This window comes from Sesamum indicum, linkage group LG3 (assembly GCF_000512975.1).
Source record: "Sesamum indicum cultivar Zhongzhi No. 13 linkage group LG3, S_indicum_v1.0, whole genome shotgun sequence".
Lineage (NCBI taxonomy): Eukaryota > Viridiplantae > Streptophyta > Magnoliopsida > Lamiales > Pedaliaceae > Sesamum > Sesamum indicum.
The window spans coordinates 13,584,342-13,603,321 of NC_026147.1; the positions used below are offsets into that span (position 1 = coordinate 13,584,342).

An 18,980-nucleotide genomic window follows, 5' to 3' on the forward strand; every position below is an offset into this window, starting at 1 on the left:
GATAATTTTGGTTCTAATAATTTACATTACAAAACCAAAATTGAGATACACTACAATTTGAATAGGATCAAAATTGTAAACACGTGACTAAATGTGTCAAAAAAAAAATGAAACGTTCAAAACTATATTAGTAAAAAAATACTCAATGTGTAAATAATATAAATTACAAAATTAAAAGTACTAACCACCTATAATTACAGGACAAAATATAATTTTATTAAAATTATCTTTTAAGTTCATTATATGTAAAAAGTATTAGCGTAAATATCTTGTTAACCTAATGTTTAGCAATTAGTTTCGAATTATATGATGTCTTAAAATCCCCATTTTTTATGTCTTCACATGACCTGCACTTGAGAAAATCCAGCACAAAAAGTGCTCGATCTATGAAAATTGATAAATTTCTGAATTAAATGACCAAATCAACTTTTTACGGACATTAATTGCCAAATTCCCCATATAACTAGGACGAAAATTGCAATTAAGCCATAAAGCTTTGACAATAAAACACTTGTAATTTTATTCCAATCTATACTCTGTCTAAATACAAACGCTGTCACAAACTACAACAAATCTACAGCTGCAAAATGGATTTGAACTCTCATTGTGAATTTACACTTCCAGAGGATGATCAGTACCTACAAACGAACAAGCGTCTGATTTCGCATTTTCGCAGGGGATGTTGACAGTTTACCATGGTTTAAGGTCGCTCACCGGCCCTGCAGTCCAGTTCAAGATTTTCTCACCTGGTTTCAAGTAGACACTCTTATCATGGGGCAGTTTACGAGCGAGTCCGTTCAAAATCTGATGGAAAGCATCCCTTGGCTGAGCAGGCTGTGGAAATAACATTGCCTGTTTCATTGAAGGGTTGGCCAACAACCTCTGCTTCCTTAATATTTCATAGATCGGGATTGAGGTGAGAATGGTATCCAGCTTAGGGACATCCTTCTCTGCTACAAAAACACCAATATCTTCCCATGGAATTGCATCAGCAAATGGTAAGACGATGTCATCGGCTATTATAACGGGGATACAGCCAAATACAACTGCTTCGACCAGCCTGGGACTCCATGGAGCCCATCCAAGTGGACATAAACAAAAAATAGCTCTCTGCATGTCTTCATAGTAGGTCGTTGGGTGCTCCGTTGAAATATCAAACAAAGGGTTGTCCTTGAAGTTCTCCCACACCGACGCTCGTGCACCTCTGATATTTGAAAACAGATAGTAGAGTAGATGTAAGTTCTCAGGTTCTTGATATGTAGGTTACTCGTCAAAGTTCATCCTGTTTATCAACTGTTCATAGTGTGCGCAATTTGCAGATGGGGGACAGGGAGACATCAGGATTCAGGCTTTGAACGAGCAGTTAGTTTAATCACTGACTATAGCCTTTTTGTTTGAAATCACAAAATCCTCCCTAAGATTCCGCATTACAGGAAAAGAACATTGAAATTTTTTTTTGTCCAAATGGAATGAGTGATACGCTTCTGTTATAAATTTAGAGAGGAAGTTTTGGTACTTTTAGAAAGACGAGTATAGTCAGTAATTATACTCTTTAAGGGAGGTTGTTGTAATTGACAAACTTATTAATAACCAAAATAACAAGTGAATGCACAGTAACACCCACAAGCATCAAGTGGAAGCTGAATCTATCAAAATTATTTAATTTGCGAATTTGTTACTTTGCTTTCGGGTGACAACATAAAACATCCTTGGAGTGCAGGTCAAGAAGTCATACCTCGCATAATAACCACCTTCTGGGTCATTTCCGACATCATAAAACAATCCTCGGAAGTAAACAAAGATGGATCGAGGAGTGGTAGGAGGAATAAGATGGGCTTGCATTTTCTGTGGAGGGGCGTAAGGAGGAATTATGATTGAACCATCATTTAAGCAAACATGATTTCGCTGTCCGAAAGTTTGAACCAAAGTAGCTCGTTGGAGCAATGGAAGGATCCCCCTCTCAATAGCTTTTTCTTCCTACGATACATATAGTACATTCAGTTAACTTCGTAAAAGGCAACAGTACAAGTATAGTACACTGAAGATGGCAAATAAATCAGTTCTAATACCTTCATTGCTGAGGAATAAACAAGAACTTCAGAAATCCATTTGAATGGGAGAAAACACAACAAGAAGACTTACTTGATAGTGAAAGCAAGCGCCAAAATCGTGCGGCACTATGAAGAAATGATCAGCCCCCTCAGTTCTATTCCAGTATGGCCAGTTTGAAGAAATTAGCTGTATAGCACTTCTCATCATACGTGGTGACTTGAACGGTAGAGGGAGACCATTTGCTGTCAGGTCACAAGTAGTATAAACAGGTGTATAAAACCAGTCCGCTTCTTCAGGATTAAAAGTACGAACAGCGCTCGATAGAAGGAAGCGATGCATGAAAATCTCTGCTGCAAACATATGGGTGAGGCATCTTGGGTCCTTCTGTAAAATCTTTTTGTTGTATTTGCGTGGAAGCTCATAAACAAAAACCTTTAACCTTCCAACGGGATCATCTTCCAAGACATCTCCGGCACTACCTAAAGTTTGAAAGTGCAACTAAAATACATGAGCTTTTTTAAATTGAGTAAAACATTCAACTTGACTATCATTGCATTCTTTAAATTTAAAATGAAACAAATTACAGAGCCAAGTGGTTTGCTTATGAGAACATTATATTGTATCATCCCATTAGCAGGAGAATAGAGATCTTGAACTCTAGTCTGCATACAAGAGAGATGATAAGGTTTCTATGATATTGTGACATTCAATTTTCATGGAAACAATATGAAAAGGAAAATGGTGTAAGTCATAAAACTGAGCAGAGATCATTAGTGATTTTCCTAATTTTAGTAATAAGAGGTGTGTGACTTATATGGATGCTATAAATCACCAGGTATCTTCATTTCATTTCTTTAGACATTCCAACATACAAAATGTAAAATGTTCCCTGACAATCTTCTCTAATAGTAACACAAGGGATGTTATTTACAATTTGTCATGATAAAAATAACTATAAACACATCGTTTCAAGATAAATCTGATAAGGATTACTTCTTCCAATAATGAATGAGTGAAGTATTACGAGATTAAAATATTGAAATAAATATATAACGACACTTTTAATCTCAATCTTTTCAAATATGATGATTTCATGCTTTCTTTCCCAATCTACACCTATGGTCCCAATGCTCCAGAATTTAGTTACCTAGGTCATAACTTGGAGTCTTAGACAGTTTTGTACCAGGCGACGTAGAGGAAGTGAGGGTCACTAGTGTGGAATGTAAAGACATCACTATTTTACATTTCAAACCCTCAAAATATAACCACTTTTGAGATCCCTAAATGAGATGCACATAGACAGAGGAAGGACGAGTGGACAAAAAGAGGAGGCATGTGGGATTCATTATTCAAAGAACAATCACAGTATTTCTTTTTTTTTTTTTTGTCTTACTAGGGAAAATAAAGGAAGTATGCTGCAAGGTATACAACAATTCAGAAGGAAAACAACTCACAATGTGTTGGAGATTGCCAAATGGATAAGTAACCAGAGTGAAGGTACTTATATTATGCACTCTTTTTCATGTGCTTCTTTTGGAGAGCAAAAGAAATCTATCTCAAGGCTCTATGACAGCTATTGCCGAATTTACAGATGAGCTGTTTCTGACCTTAATTTAACCATTGGTATGACAAAATCATGTCACTTAATCCGCAGTCATGTATTTCCTAAAGTTACAATACACCTGAAATTCTACTGATGCGAGCTATCACAATTTCTATGTCCTTAACTATATCTTTGTCTGGGGAGGGGTCTGCCAAACCCCCTGCCTAGGCACAGATGGTTTTTACCCCCCCCCCCCAAAAAAAAAAAAACCAAAACTTTATCTTCCTTTATTTACAAGTCAGTGGTTCCAATTGAGCCTATATCCAAGAAATCTCATGACAGATATTCCTACAAATTCTGAGAGGATAAGCTAAATAATGGTTCTAGCTATAATCAGAATAGCAAAATGAAACAAAGTCACTGAGGCTAAAACCAAGAATCATCAGAGAACAAACTATTCCTCTTAGGCTCAGCTCCCTAGCCAAAAACCTTTCAAAATGATTTTATATTTTTCTTTTAAGTGCTTTCTTTCCTGATAAATTGGTAGCATAAGATTTATAACATCAGATCACTGTATGTTCCTGTCATTTTATAGAAGAACAAGCATGCACATAAGCCAGCAACAGAGATTCAACCAAATGCATCCCCAATCGGGCAGCAAAAGCATTTGAAGTTCAAATCTTAGTTCTCAACTAATATCATTGAAAAACAATGTACATATTACGATGCTGAAACTCGCTAAAGCTATATTCAACTTGAGCAAAACTCATTCAGAACCTATTCGAAGCAATTCAAGATTGGTTATAAATCATAGAAAAACTGAAAAATGCAATGTCCTTCTCTTTCCAAGCAATAGATGCAAAGTGAAACGTCAATACATCGACAAAAGTTTTCGACACGATAACCATTTTCTACAATTTGCTTGCCCAACAAATTGAATCTCAATATAGACAGCCAACATGAGAACAGAATCCTAGCTTGCATTTCTAAGTCAAACCTCAACTTCAAGATCAAATCTTGCTTTATCATACCAACTAAAGCTACCAAAATGAACCCACAGAAAATCACTGAAATCTAAGCCAGAGTAAATATCAAGAATTTCAACTAATTCAGAGATGCACAAAGATATCAAGAACAAGAACATAAGAGAGACAATACAGAAAAAGATTCTTACCCGAGATTCTCTCAGTCTGTTGAGTCCTATGGAACTTAAAAGCTTCAATCCTCGACCAGAACACAATACCAAAAATCACTGCCAAAACCCATCTCCCAATCCTCATTGTTCAAACTCTTCACTGAATCAACAGAAGAGAACCCAAAATCGAGAAAAGCCCACAACTTTATCGCTAAATGTCTGCCTCAAGAACCAAATATTGCAACTTATACTCACTCAAGGTCTGTTCGCGGGTTGGAGCGAGAGAATATTTGATTGTTGGAATGTCATCACCCACAGTAGTTGCAAGAATGGCTTTTCTTGCAAACTGGGATTTTGAGAGAAAGCAGAAAGAAAATAAGAAATTTTCACGCCATTGAAATGAAAAAAACCATAAACAATTATGGGTATGTGAGAAATTAATTGCTTTAGGAAACAGGGAAAGGCTCAGGGTTCCACGGAAATTTTTTACTAGGGAATTTTTTTTTTAGAGGAACTTTTTACTAATATTAATGTTATTGATCTCCATCACTAACATGTGAATGAATATTTTAGTGTAAAAATGAAATGCAAAAAGGGAATCTGAATCAGACACTGTTGAGTGCCGATATGATTTGTGAATCTGATAGGTTACAAGAACAGCTCTTCTTTTTCTTTTTTTTTTTTTCTTTTCTTTGAAAGAACAGCTTTTGATTTTCAATGATTTGGTAAAAAGTGGAGCTCGGTGAAACTGAGCAGCCTGAATCTCACTTTCAAGCTCGTTCTGCTGTTAAGTCTTTGAAGTTTGAGTCATTTAATTAAATCTTTGGGTTAATTAAACTTATACCCCATCTAAAAATATGAAATTACATTTTTCTTTAAAAGAAATTTTGAAATTACACTTCCACCTCAAAAATTTTTTGTTCATACCTGATCTAATTCCGTTAGAATTTGGATAAAAATGCGGATGCTTTTTTTTTTATTTAAAAAAAATACTTATGTTAACAAAAAACAATTATATAAATTTTCAATTTTACTACCCATTTAACGTTTTCATATATTCTTTTATACTTATAAATGAATAAATATAATATATATATATATATAAAATTTGAGATTAACAATCATTATATTTTTTTTCCTTTCTATATATAAAAAAGTTACATGAGGGGTAAAATTAAAATTTATGTAATTATTTTTTTTTTGCTAACGTCAGTATTTCTCGTCTACATTCTAACGAAAGGATGTCAAGTATAAACAGCGGATCTTTAGAAACGATATAAATATAATATTAGAAGTTTTTTTAGAAAAAGGTGTATACTCATATTTTGAGAGAGGGTTTACATGTGATTAACTCTAAATCTTTTTATTTATTTATATTAATCAACCTATCATATGCAATTGAACGAAGAAACTTTAGTATATAAGTTTGACAAATTCGATAAAACTTGCAAAATGCATAAAAAGTTATTATAGTTAAATGATTTAGGGATAATTATATTCCCTTCACATGAGGTTTAGTGTAATTACATCTAATTTTCTGTGGTTTAAAAAATTATATTTAGCACCCCTAAAATTTGCTTACGTCTAATAAATAAGTCCTTTTATTAGTCAAAATTCACTGAATTTACAAATATTAACAAAAAAACTGAAAGAAAATTGATATTTACCCCTTAATTGATTTATGAGTCATCGCAAGTCAAATAATTTTTTTTTGTTTAAACTATCATTGTAATGGTAAAGATATAACTCTTTATATGTATTAAAGCGTGAAGATGAGGGTAATTTGGTTATAAAAAGACTTATCTGACTTGCAATAAATTAATAATAAGCAAATTGCGGATAAATATAGATTTTTTTTTATAATATTAACAAATTCGGTTAATTTCGACTAACGAAGGAATTGGGACTTATTTATTGGATATAAAAAAATTTTAATGATGCTAGATTTAATTTTTTAAATCATAGAAGATTTAATTATAATTACACCAAATTTCAAAGAGTGGGAGCGTAATTATCCCAATAATTTATGAAAATATCACTACGATCTTAAACAAATTGAGCGATGGAGTATGAATCTGGGCGACGGCTGCTCCATTGCCCAGATTCAAGTATTTAGACAATTAATTATGATCATGGTAACAATTAAGAGATGTAAAACAAATTGTATTTAATTTGAATATTTTGAAGTTATGGTTTGAAACTAATTAGCCCTCTTCTTCTTTTGGTAAAATCTTCAAAATTCGGCTTGGAGTTTTTATTCCAATTTCTGTTATATTTTTCATTCTATTCCATATATATATATATATATATATATAATACAATCCACACAATTAATCACGTAAAAATTACAATTTATTTATGGAATAGTTACATTGACACCCCCAAAATACAGCGAAATTGCGTGAACCACTCTCATTTCTACATGACTACAAATAAATCCAGAAAAAATGTTACTTTCACTACACTGTCCCTTGTCAGTCAATTCTGACTCAAAAAATGTTGACGTGAGACGTAAATTTCATTGAGAACTCATTTTTGTCTATATTGACATGATCTTCACTATTTTTAAATTTTTTACAGACTATAATACCCTTAAATGGTGTACCTATAATTACAAAATACAAGAATGGGTGTTTTCATTTTCATCTGAGGTGCAGATAAGTATTTTTATTTCTTTTTATTTGCATGGGGTGAATGCATAATTATACAAAAATAAAAGATAATTTGCATCATTTCACTATTATTGAGGGAGTAGCACTATAATTAATCCACCATTCACAATGAAACTGATCCAATTCTTTAATGCAGCATTTGGCCACATGTGATTGACGAGGACCCTTGCAACAACTTTCCTTTATTTCAAAAAAGCCGTCAAACATGACATAATCAAAAAATTGAATTGAAGTAGATTGTTAGGCGTATTTAATTTAATTTGCCAGCAAACACATTAATTTGCATTAAAATCAGGTCCAGTCATCCATAAATATATATATATATACATATATATATATATATACTTGCCAACTTGCACATACATCTGTTGTATTGGATCAGATTTTCTGTTATAAAATCTATTTCATTCAACATATATGTATTGGTTACGTGTATAATTTTTTTAAATAAAATACATAATATTTATATAAGTGGTGTATGTATATTGAATGAAATAAAAAATCGAATTTAAGATGCGCAGTGAGTCGAACTGGACTAACCCCAACCTAGGATCGGATTGAATCAATAAAAAGAATGAATTGGATTGGCCCAAGCATTGAAATTTGGGACCAACCCAGTAGTTCAGGACCACCTGGTCCTGAGCCGGACCTGGGCCCTATTTTTTTTATAAAACTAATGCATGAAATATAAGTTTCACTTTATTCTCCTAAACTAACCATTCTAGAAGTTATTTTATACTTTTGAAAGTCTAAAAATTATTATTTTTATTGTTTTACTTCAAAATTTTTAGTATTTTAATTAACCAATACTCTTTGTTCCTTTTTTTTTTTTCCAAAGTTGACTTTAAATCCTTTTTGAATTTATTATCATTTAGTTATTATTGTAAGCTTGTTCCTAAAATTATTGTTTAAGTTAATTATATAATCTTAACTATTATTTTTTCTAGTTATGATTTTTTATGTGATTTAATTTGTTATTTATTTTATTTTAAAATACAACCATAACTTTCAGTAATTATTAAAAGAAAAATCTTTATTTCATAAAAAATAAACATAGAAGAGGTACATTCTGGCTTAGTTTGAGTTTGGTTCGGTTCTAGTCTGAGTCTTAACTGAGCAGATTCATCGACTGGACCTGAATTTATATATGGACCCAAATGGGACCTATTTAAAAGTTCAAGACCATCCCAAAATCGATCATGAATCGCACTTGACTAGTCCTAGGCCGAATTTTTTTGAATTGATCCGTGCTGATTCTAAACCAACCTGGCCCATTTTATATCTTGAGATGAAATACAATTTGCATTAGAAAATTGAATCCATCTTGTACCAAAAAAATAATTATGTTTGCTTGATTGACAGCAGCTTATTATTATTAGACATAAATGTGAAAGATACAATCTATTAACCTCATTGATCTGACAGATCAACTTTTTTGGCGTTCATCTTATCAGAAAATCAGACTGCTATTTATTATGTATAGACAAGAAGGACATGGCATTATGGTTTTGTTGTAAGGATTGATCTAGAACTCAAATTTTGATACGGTAGAAAAATTGTACTTATACAATGACTTCACATTATTATAAGGAAAAAAAAATTATGTATAAATTTAAAAAAAGAATATTACAACTTTTGGGGGACCAATATAAAAAAATTAAAATTTATGTATAATTTTGGAAAAAAATTATGAAACTTGCCCCCTAAAAAATTCCAACATTGTTTGTTCGGTTCCAATTTTAAGTTTTTTCTCTTAATTTTTGAAAGATGGAGAGAGAAAATTGTGTTAGTGCAAGATAAATAAGTTAATGAGTAAATTACAACGATCTTTCTTGAAATTTGATATAATTACGAGTATTTTTTCATTGTTTAAAAAATTATCAATACCTCCTAATTTTAAAGGCCGTCTAAACAATAACCCAATTCATTAGGTTTTCATCTATTTTTTGTAGTGAACTGACCAAAATGTCCTTGTGGATTAACAATTATAATTTTATTTAATTTTTAAAATTTTATAATTTTTTATGGACTAAATGGATATTTTTTTTTAATAATTTTTTTCATCCATCCCAATCGATTTTTTTACAAATCTTTATTTTTTTTAGAAAAAATAAAAAAATACAGTAAGGGCAAAGTTGATAATTTCATATCTCCATCCAAGAATTACATAATTTCATCAAACATCAGGAAGGGTGTTTATAATTTTTCAAACAATGAGGAAGTATTCGTAATTTTGCCAAACCTTAGAAGAGGTTGCTGTAATTTATCCTAAGTACACATTGAACTGTGTGTTTTGTGAAAAATACAAGCAAACATTCTAGCACTAAGAGAAATTGAACATTTAATGACGATCAATTGTCATGGTTGAAAATAAATAATTGTAGTAAATAGCCATTGATAACGATCACGCAACGATTATTAGCCGTATTTTTTTGCGTGCATGGCTAAAATATTTATCATATGCTAAAAGCCATGACAAAAGTATTTGCTATGGCTCATAGCCACAACAAAACTAGCTTCTAATGGAGGAAAAAATTAACTTAGAAAAGAATCTATTGACAATCTAAAAAATGGGATATTATATGATTGATATTAAATAATACTTTCTATTATTAATTTATTGAGGATGATATGGTAAGTAGTTTAATCTTTTTCTAATGCACAAAACCTAGAAATCGGTCCAGGTTCAAGAGGATTATGTGTGAAACTTAGATACATGTTCAGGTTCAAATATTGGTTACTAGCAGAATGACTTAAATGAACAGAACTCAAAAAACAGTCCATATTCAAGGAGGCAACAACACCATCCAATCCCCTCGTCAATGCAAAGTGAAGGATCAATCACTATATAAGGCCCATCGAGAGGAAAGAAAAGGAGGGGTGAAGCAGGTATGAACACTTTTGTAATAATGTCGCACCTCAATTAATAGATGTTTAGTCGATCTTATTTTTTGTACCATTAGTTTTCATGATAGACAATCTAAATTTTTTCATCGATTTTTGTTTAACATAATTAATAATAATTCTTTACCATGATATTAGTCCATAGCCTATAAAATTATAGCTAATAGTAAATTTTCTTTTAATGTGAATATTTTTACACTATTCTTCAAACAATGACAAAATAAAAACAAACAGAGCAAAGTCTTGTTTGGATTAAAATCAACAGATGTAAAGAAGAAGAGAAAATAAGCGGGAAGAAGTAGTTAGAACAACCCATCGTCGAAATAAATTCAAACTTGAAAAGGACCTGTTCTTACATTCAGAGTCATAGGCGGGAAGGAAAGTGAGTAAATTGTCGAAAATCTTGATAAGTTAGGGGAGATAAATGCAATTTTTCAAATTTTGGGAGTCTATTTATAATTAAATCAAAATTTAGGGAACGTTGTTTATTCCTTTAATATGTCACTCCATTTGTTATATACATTGACTTATATTTAAGGAAATATTCTACAGTACCCCGTCCCATATGGATTAAGAATCAATAAAATAATTAATATATAAATTTTAATCAAAAAACTTAAGTGCAATTATTGAATATTTCGTTTTCGACGACTTGTCAAATTTAAAAGCAATTCCGTGCTCAACAGACCGTCGAGCCCTAATCGTGACATATATGTTGAAAAATCGCCACAAATCAAGTCAAAAAAGAATGGCAAAATCAATTTGTGTGATAGTGAGAAACGAAAATGGAACTCTTTGATGTAGGTAGATTTGCATGCATGTGAGGTTGCTGTGCTGGTCGCCATCAACTTGTTGGTTTCATTTGAAAGTTCTTAATGAATTAAATGTGCAAATCACATTTATTTGCTTAGCTTTATTCGACATATATTTATGTATGTAAATAAATATGTCTTGAATAAAATACATAGTAAAAATTTAATTTGTAATGGAGGATCCAAATTAACAATTTTAAATTATATAAGGAGGAACGGAAGAAGAAGGAAAAATGAAAAGGTAAATTATATCGACACTTTATCAGATTATGTTAGATTATATAAATACTCTTTGTAATTTGCAAAATTAAGAGCACGCCATCTGATATTATAGTCGTAATTAAAAATATAATCCCTGCTCATGGGTAAAATTTTACAAATATACCCCCCGAGTCTAATTGCATTGACAGCCCTTTAGGGGGTGTATTTGTAATTTTATAAAAAGTAGAGAATATTTGTGTGGTTAGACCTAACTCAAAGAGTGTCGATGTAATCTACCCTACCCCTAAAAAAAGTATATGAAAACTTTGGAGTATCGTGGGCCGAGGTAAGAGGATTGGATCCTAAAGCGGATTCTTGTTAGTACAAGGATTCAAAACTTTAGAGTCACACTTGTTAGGAGGGATTTAACTCTTTCGCTCTTATCCTGAAATAAAATTACTTTCATCTTAAATATAGGATAAGAATAGATAGAATGATTAGTTTCATCTTCTATATTGAAATAGGATTAATTCCATTTTCAACTTGAGATAAAAACATGAGCGACGAAATTCACCAACGCCAAATCAAATAAAGCAAATTAGGTAATAATATATACCTTTACTCAAAGGGAGACGACTACCAAACAAACAAATCGTGCTTTATCCGAAAAATCATAAATGCGTCAATAATGTTGGTGGCTTAAACAAACAACAATTGTAAATCCAAAAAAACACCCTTTTCTTGGTTTATCCTTCGACCCGAATTTCAACTAGCAATATATTGATCTTCAAATCATCTTTTTTGTCTTTAGATCAACGGTCTATATTAATTCGTATAATGTTGTTACATAAACTCCCAAATACTAGACATATTCTTTTGAGCTCAGTTGATACTCTCGAGTTATATATTTTCTGTATCAATCTTGTTTTAATGATAAAAGGATTATAACTGAGGCCTATCTAGTGCTATTTTTACCTGACTCTCATGGGTGCAGGTTCACTACATTAGGTCCTAATTAATTGAATTTTAATTAAAAAAAAAAAAAAAGCTTTGAGACATTTTTTTGTAATGTTTGAAGTTTATCTTGGTATTCCATGAGAAATTCTAATTAATTCAAATTGAGCTTGATCGAATTTGAACCAAATATAAAACAAATACAGTATACTTACGGTGTGATCGATGTATAGTTCAAAAAAATAATGACCAATCACACAACAAGTATATTACACTTATATTATGATTGCTTTTACTTTAATCAAATTTAATTTGAATAAAATTTTTTGATATTTTAAGCTCAAATTTTCGTAAAGTATGTAGACCTCCCATAGTTAATGAGGAAAAGAAAACGGTAGCTAGAAATAGCAAAGTAGTTGAGGTGCGTATGCTTGGGGCAATTATAACTTAAGAACATGACGGCATGTTTGTTGGACCCATACCCTTATGTCCAAACCTAAAAGACAAATATTATTCACTCAAAACACAAAACGAAATCTTCATGTTGTTGGTGCAGTGATAGAAGAGTTGGTTTTTGAGACGGACTTTTAGCAATTAATTAGGATTCGAAATTTTCAAAAATCAACCCTTGTTATCAGATATTTAGGGTGTTTGGCTGAGCTTATAAGCTCCAAAATTTTATTTGGTAAAATCTTTTTTAGAAAATTTATAAAATTTTAAAATAAGATGTTTTGAAATATTATAATTTTTTTTAAAAAAAAAAACTCTCTCTTTCTCTCTCTCTCTCTCTCTCTCAACTGCTATTTAAATTTTCTTGCATTCGAAAAGAGAAAATACTTTATTATTTAATCATAAATTATTATAGCTAAACAAAAATAAGATTGATATTGATGTTATATTTATTAAAAAATATAAATTCAAGACATTATAAATTATATGATTAGAAATAATCATTGCATTAATAAAAAAATATCTATTTTATATCTATGTTAATATTTAACAAGCATGAAAGTATACATATATTATTTCTATTCAAAAACTTAGGTAATAATTTATCATTTTTATTTATATTCATAAAAATTTATTTTATTTATATTCGTAAAAAATTTTAGAGTTAAATTAATGTGTACTATTTATGACATAATGAAATCATGACCCTTCAAAGTACCAAATAAGTTACTCTAAGGGGCTTAAATTTAATATATATATATATATATATATATAAGGTATAGATTTTTCAACGCAAAAAAACAGTTATATTATCAAATACAATTTTTTTTAAAGTGATAATTATATGATTACATCAACATCTCATTAAGCTGAGCAATTCACCAATTCAATCAATACATCAATATAAGTAGGGATAATTACACCATCCTCCCCTTAGATTTGGTGCAATTATACGTAAACCCCAAAACTCAAAACCATAGTGCGATTATATAGAATCTCCACGAACACTCTTTTACCCCAAAACTCAAAAAATATCTACAAAAACAAATTCAAACAGTGGGCGATTAATTTCTACACCTACCATTCACCTTCCCCTCTACCTTTCATCTATTCCCTAATAAGCTCCCAAAATTACAACTGGCAATAACTCTACACTTATTTATGTCTATAAACACACACACACAAACTGCTTCTGAGGTTCGACAGTAATGGAAGAGGAAGACATCTTTCATTCTCCACAAACTGTGTTGGAAGAGAGAGATGAAAAAGCTGATGATGATGAGAAGAGAAAGCTGCGCCTCATGAGAGCTACTGTTGATACCAAAGATCCCTCTTGCAAGGTAGGTACCCCACCGCTTTCTTCATCAACAATCTCAATTCTGAACCACCATTCTTTTTTGTTTTTGTTCTATTCTCGGGTTTCTCCAAATGCGATTCTACTTCTTCTATGAAGATTGATGATCATGTGATCCTCCAGCTTTTCGTGTGGAGATTTTGGGATCAGAGGTAACTGAAAGTCACAAAACAGTCGGCAAAATTTTGACTATAACTTAATTATTTTAATGCAATTTACCCTCAAGTACGGAAAATGAGCAAAAAAATTAAAAAATTATTTTAAAAAATAAAGTAAATTGCGTTTGTATTTAAACTACGGATGCAACTTATCTATAATATGAAAAATGAGTAAAAAAATTAAAAAAAATATTTTGAAAAATAAAATAAATTACGTTCTTATTCAAATGATTGAGGGATAATTTGCTTCATTTTCTACAATATAAAGGGTTATTTTATATTTTTTGTTTCAAAGGGGAGTTTTTGTTCATTTTTCAGATTTCAGGGGTAAAATTGCCATTTAGCCTTTACTATATAATAAATTTTAATACTCCAATCTAATTAAGGTTATTCAGATTTATCTGAAGTAGTTTTTTTTTCTGAGGTGTGTTTATCCTTCGTATTGTAGTGATAATAATATTGTGTTTGGATCGAAAAATTTGAGGGAGAAGTAAAAAGGAAAATGTTTGAGAAATAAACCACAAACTCACCTCTTTCAAAGTAAAATAAGGAACACTTTTTCTCAGCATTTTCTTCCTTAGAATTCAAGATCCAAACACGGCAGAACAATAAAGACCTAGCTCGTTCTATTAATTTTTGGGCTGAATTATATTTTAGTCCTATAATTATACTTAGTTAGTACTTTAATCCCTATTACGATAAAAAAAAATATAGTATACAATACTAAACAATTATAGGACTAAAATATCAAAAGAGTATATTGTAGGACTAAAAATGCAATTAAGTCTTAACATTGGTATCATAATTAATGATTTTCTAGAGTTGTAAATTATTATTTAATTTAGTTAGGCAGTTGACTCAGAATTTAAAATTGAGAGCAAGTAATGGAAATCAAGTCCAAGTAAACACATTGACGTGTCACGTGCCTGAATAAATAATTATCTAAGTTCACCTTACAGCGGAGGATAATATCTTTATCATTATAAAAAATTAAAAAAATAGTTACTTTTTACTCGTAATAAGTAGTTTGTAATATTGCAATATCAAATTTTAAAATATTAATTATATATATAAATATTTATACTAATATAATCAATTATTCATTTATTTTTATTTATATTATTTTAAAATTAAAAATTATTTATTATATACGTACAACAACAACGGTGTGCCACGACCACGGCTAATATATACTTTCCAATGAGGTCGTTTTTGTTTGGTTGGTAAACCTCACAACCAGCATGAACTGCAGTGTTAAATTATTCAAATAAATATGATTGGGTCAAATTAAATAAATTACATAATAAGTATAATATATTTATTGTGTGATTGATTATTTTTTTTAAATTATATATACACTAATTATATAATAAAAATATTATATTTTTCGTGTGATTGATTTAAGCTGACTAATTAAATTTAATTTGGATTAGAAATATATGTATATATATTTTTTTACTTATACATTGGGGTGACATCTTTCAATTATTAGGATTTTTGGAAGGGAAAATCCAAAAGTATTGTTACTATCATTTTCTGCCAAACTTGACATATTTCTTTTTTGTCCATGTCTTTAATGCATGCTTGACTTAGGTAGGAAAATATCAAATAAATCCAAATTGACTTCAGGGTCTTCATCATTTTTCATTATTGCACTAACATCAACATTCAATGTAACATACAAAGGGGAAATTGTGTTTCTCGTTCTGTATTTTAGATCGGTATATTTTTTATTTTATTAGTTACGAAATTTTTATTAGTGATTCATAAATTAAAAAAAGTCTCATTTCAATCATTTGGTAAGATACTGTTAAAAGTGAGTTTTTTAATGGAATTTTACGCAACGACTAAAAATAAGTTTTCGTTTTGTAACTTACGAGAGCATTAATGAGAATCCGGTAATCAGTAGAGCGGGAAACACTATTTCTCCTAACACGTCACAAGAACGTTCATTTTGTTACAAATGATAAGTCTCATAGTTTTAATTAATGACAATTCATCTCTAAAAGTTGTCAGGAGCAAGAAAACATGTGACAAGAATATCGTACGTTTTATAAATAATTAAATTAGTAACACATGTTGAGTGACGATTTATTACGGAACTGGTGGGCAGGAGATAGATGAGTTAACACTGAGAAGGTTTCTTCGAGCACGCGATCTGGATGTGGAGAAAGCGTCGGCGATGTTCTTGAAATACTTAGCATGGAGGAGAACGTTCGTTCCAAAGGGTTATATTTCGGAGTCTGAGATTAGGGATGAAATAGAACAGAAGAAGATGTTCATGCAAGGCAGAGACAAGCAAGGCCGTCCCATTGCAGTTGTGTTTGCTTCCAGACATTTTGCAGCCAAAGGAGGCGTCGACGAATTCAGACGTTCGTGTTTACGTTTTTTTAAAAATAAATGTTTAACTATTTGTTTCTCACGTTTCGTGGTTCGATTTTCAGGTTTCTTGGTGTTCGCGCTTGATAGACTGTGTTCCAGGTATAATTTTTTTTTTTTTTTGGGGTCAAAAGGCAATAAAATTATTCATAGGCAAAAAATTCCTCTAGATAACAAAAAAATGACAACGTAATCCCTGAACTTTTAAAAAATTGACAGCATCTACCTAGTGACATGGGTAGTAGTAGATTTGTTTTTCAAATTTTTCTTTACCTAATATTATTTTGTTCATAGGGGGTAAAATGCAATTAACCAATTTTCTCCTTAAGTAGAAAAGTATTTAATTTGGCTTAGTTTTAAATAAAAATTAAAAATGAGAAAATTTTGTATATACTTGCATTGTTGCCCTCAAAAGCAAGAACTCAGATAAAGTGATGTCAAAGTATTACTTTTTTAATGTAAGGGTATTTTCAAGAAAAAGAGTTTATTTTATTATGTTCCCGATTAACAAAAAGGAAAAGAATTGACATATTTTGGGATGTTGGAGTAGAAAAGAAAACCAAAATTAGTACAATCTTTTTATTTTGGATAATTATATTTACACTCTATTCTAAGACCTATTTATACAAATTATTTTTTTTGTTTTTTTGCATAATTATAGAAATGACCTACGACAACAAAAAAAATATGAATAGTCTGTAATTTTGTATAATAATGTTGATATTTTGGGAGGTATGTATAATTTTTCAAAAAGAAGGATAGTTTGGGTAAATAATGACTTTTCTGACATGTGTATGTGTAACTTTTTTAAAAAACATGAATAATTTATATTGATAGACTATAAATCTGAGAGTGTAGACTGAGTTTTAGTATTTTGTGCTGTAAATCAGAATTCCTGATGGACAAGAGAAGTTCACAATTATTGGAGATATTGAAGGATTTGGCTACTGCAACAGCGATGTTCGTGGAACTATTGCAGCTATCAACATTTTACAGGTTCATAAACAATTAACCTTGTTAGTTCAATTTTACCACTGTAAAAACCAAAGGAGCCATCAGATGAGAAATCCACCCACTGCTGATCAGTGTTTAGTTTTGATCACAGGAATACTACCCAGAAAGACTCGGAAAATTGTACGTCATTCACGTACCATATATATTTATGACGTTGTGGAAGATCGTTGCACCATTCATCGACAAAAATACCAGGAAGAAGGTAAAAGTTTCTTCGCTTTCTCAAGTTTACTGCACAATGATGGTGGTCTGATTTGTGTTTCCTCTGTACAAGATCGTGTTTGTGGAGAACAAGAGACTGCATGCTACTCTGCTAGAGGACATAGACGAAAGCCAGCTTCCAGAGGTTTATGGAGGGAAACTGGAGCTAATTCCCATTCAAAACGGCTAGGGGGTTATGCATCTGAACCGTGCAAGTTGTATGATGTTTACATCTGCAGCAAGCAGTTACACAAAATGGATCGTAGTACAATGACGTATGTAGAGTTCCTGCTTGCTTTTCAAGTCCAGAAAATGAGGACTGTAGTGTTTGTATGGATGCTAGGTGCCTGTGAATCTATATATATTGAGCAGGTAATATGGATTAATGTGCACATTCTGCTAACATCTTGTATACAAGGAAGGATGAAAGAAAAGGAAGCAGATATCAGAACTCATTTAAGAAAAAAGGAGATTTCATTTCCAAATTCAATGTTATGACATGCTGATAGACCAACAGTAAAATGCCTAAATACATTCAAGTTGAATTTTCAGCAAATTGTTAAATTTGAATAAATACAAAAATAAATTACAATCAAAACATGCTAGGAGAAATGACAAGAAGATAGTAGTTTCAAGAAGAAACGTACTCAGTATGCTCTCGGTTCCGGTTAGCAACCAACTTCGATTATTAATGGGACATAACTCATGAGGAAACGAGGTGAAGGTTACTCTATTGAGTTGAGTTGTGGCAGAACATGGTTCTCAGCAATAGCAGAAATATTCTGTCCAACACCCACCACAAGCAGTTTAGGCTTCCTACCTTCCGAAAGGCCTTCCTTTAGCTCTGTAATGAATTATGCACAAACCTCCAGACAGGTCCCCTAGCTCCAGAAGCAGCATAAGTTTTCATTATATGAATACTGCAGCTTGTCAAGGTAGCTGCTCTCTAGTGTTTACTTGGTAGTATGAAACATAACATACCTGCAAAATCGAAGATGTAAATTTCATTCCAAGCATTGTCACCAGAAGGTTTAGTATTCAATCAGATAATGTACTTCTCGAGCAATTCTGTAGCACCTTAACTGACGGTTAACTTGGTCTTGCTTATCCCTTCTTGTTCATCTCCATAGTCGGTAACAGCAAGTCTGAGT

General features: G+C 31.2%; 2 protein-coding genes across 2 annotated transcripts; one reads left to right on the forward strand and one right to left on the reverse strand.

The window, feature by feature from the left end:
- LOC105158287 (probable beta-1,4-xylosyltransferase IRX10L) lies at window positions 496-5,390 on the reverse strand. The gene is made up of 4 exons (XM_011074986.2): window positions 4,770-5,390; window positions 2,143-2,531; window positions 1,736-1,977; window positions 496-1,204 (listed from the first exon to the last, which is right to left on the reverse strand). The coding sequence occupies exons 1-4, from the start codon at window positions 4,873-4,875 to the stop codon at window positions 691-693; spliced, it is 1,251 nt and encodes a 416-aa protein (XP_011073288.1). The 5' UTR covers window positions 4,876-5,390; the 3' UTR covers window positions 496-690.
- Window positions 13,775-18,289, forward strand: LOC105158288 (random slug protein 5). The gene is made up of 6 exons (XM_011074987.2): window positions 13,775-14,063; window positions 16,349-16,607; window positions 16,680-16,716; window positions 17,505-17,610; window positions 17,720-17,830; window positions 17,903-18,289. The coding sequence occupies exons 1-6, from the start codon at window positions 13,932-13,934 to the stop codon at window positions 18,017-18,019; spliced, it is 762 nt and encodes a 253-aa protein (XP_011073289.1). The 5' UTR covers window positions 13,775-13,931; the 3' UTR covers window positions 18,020-18,289.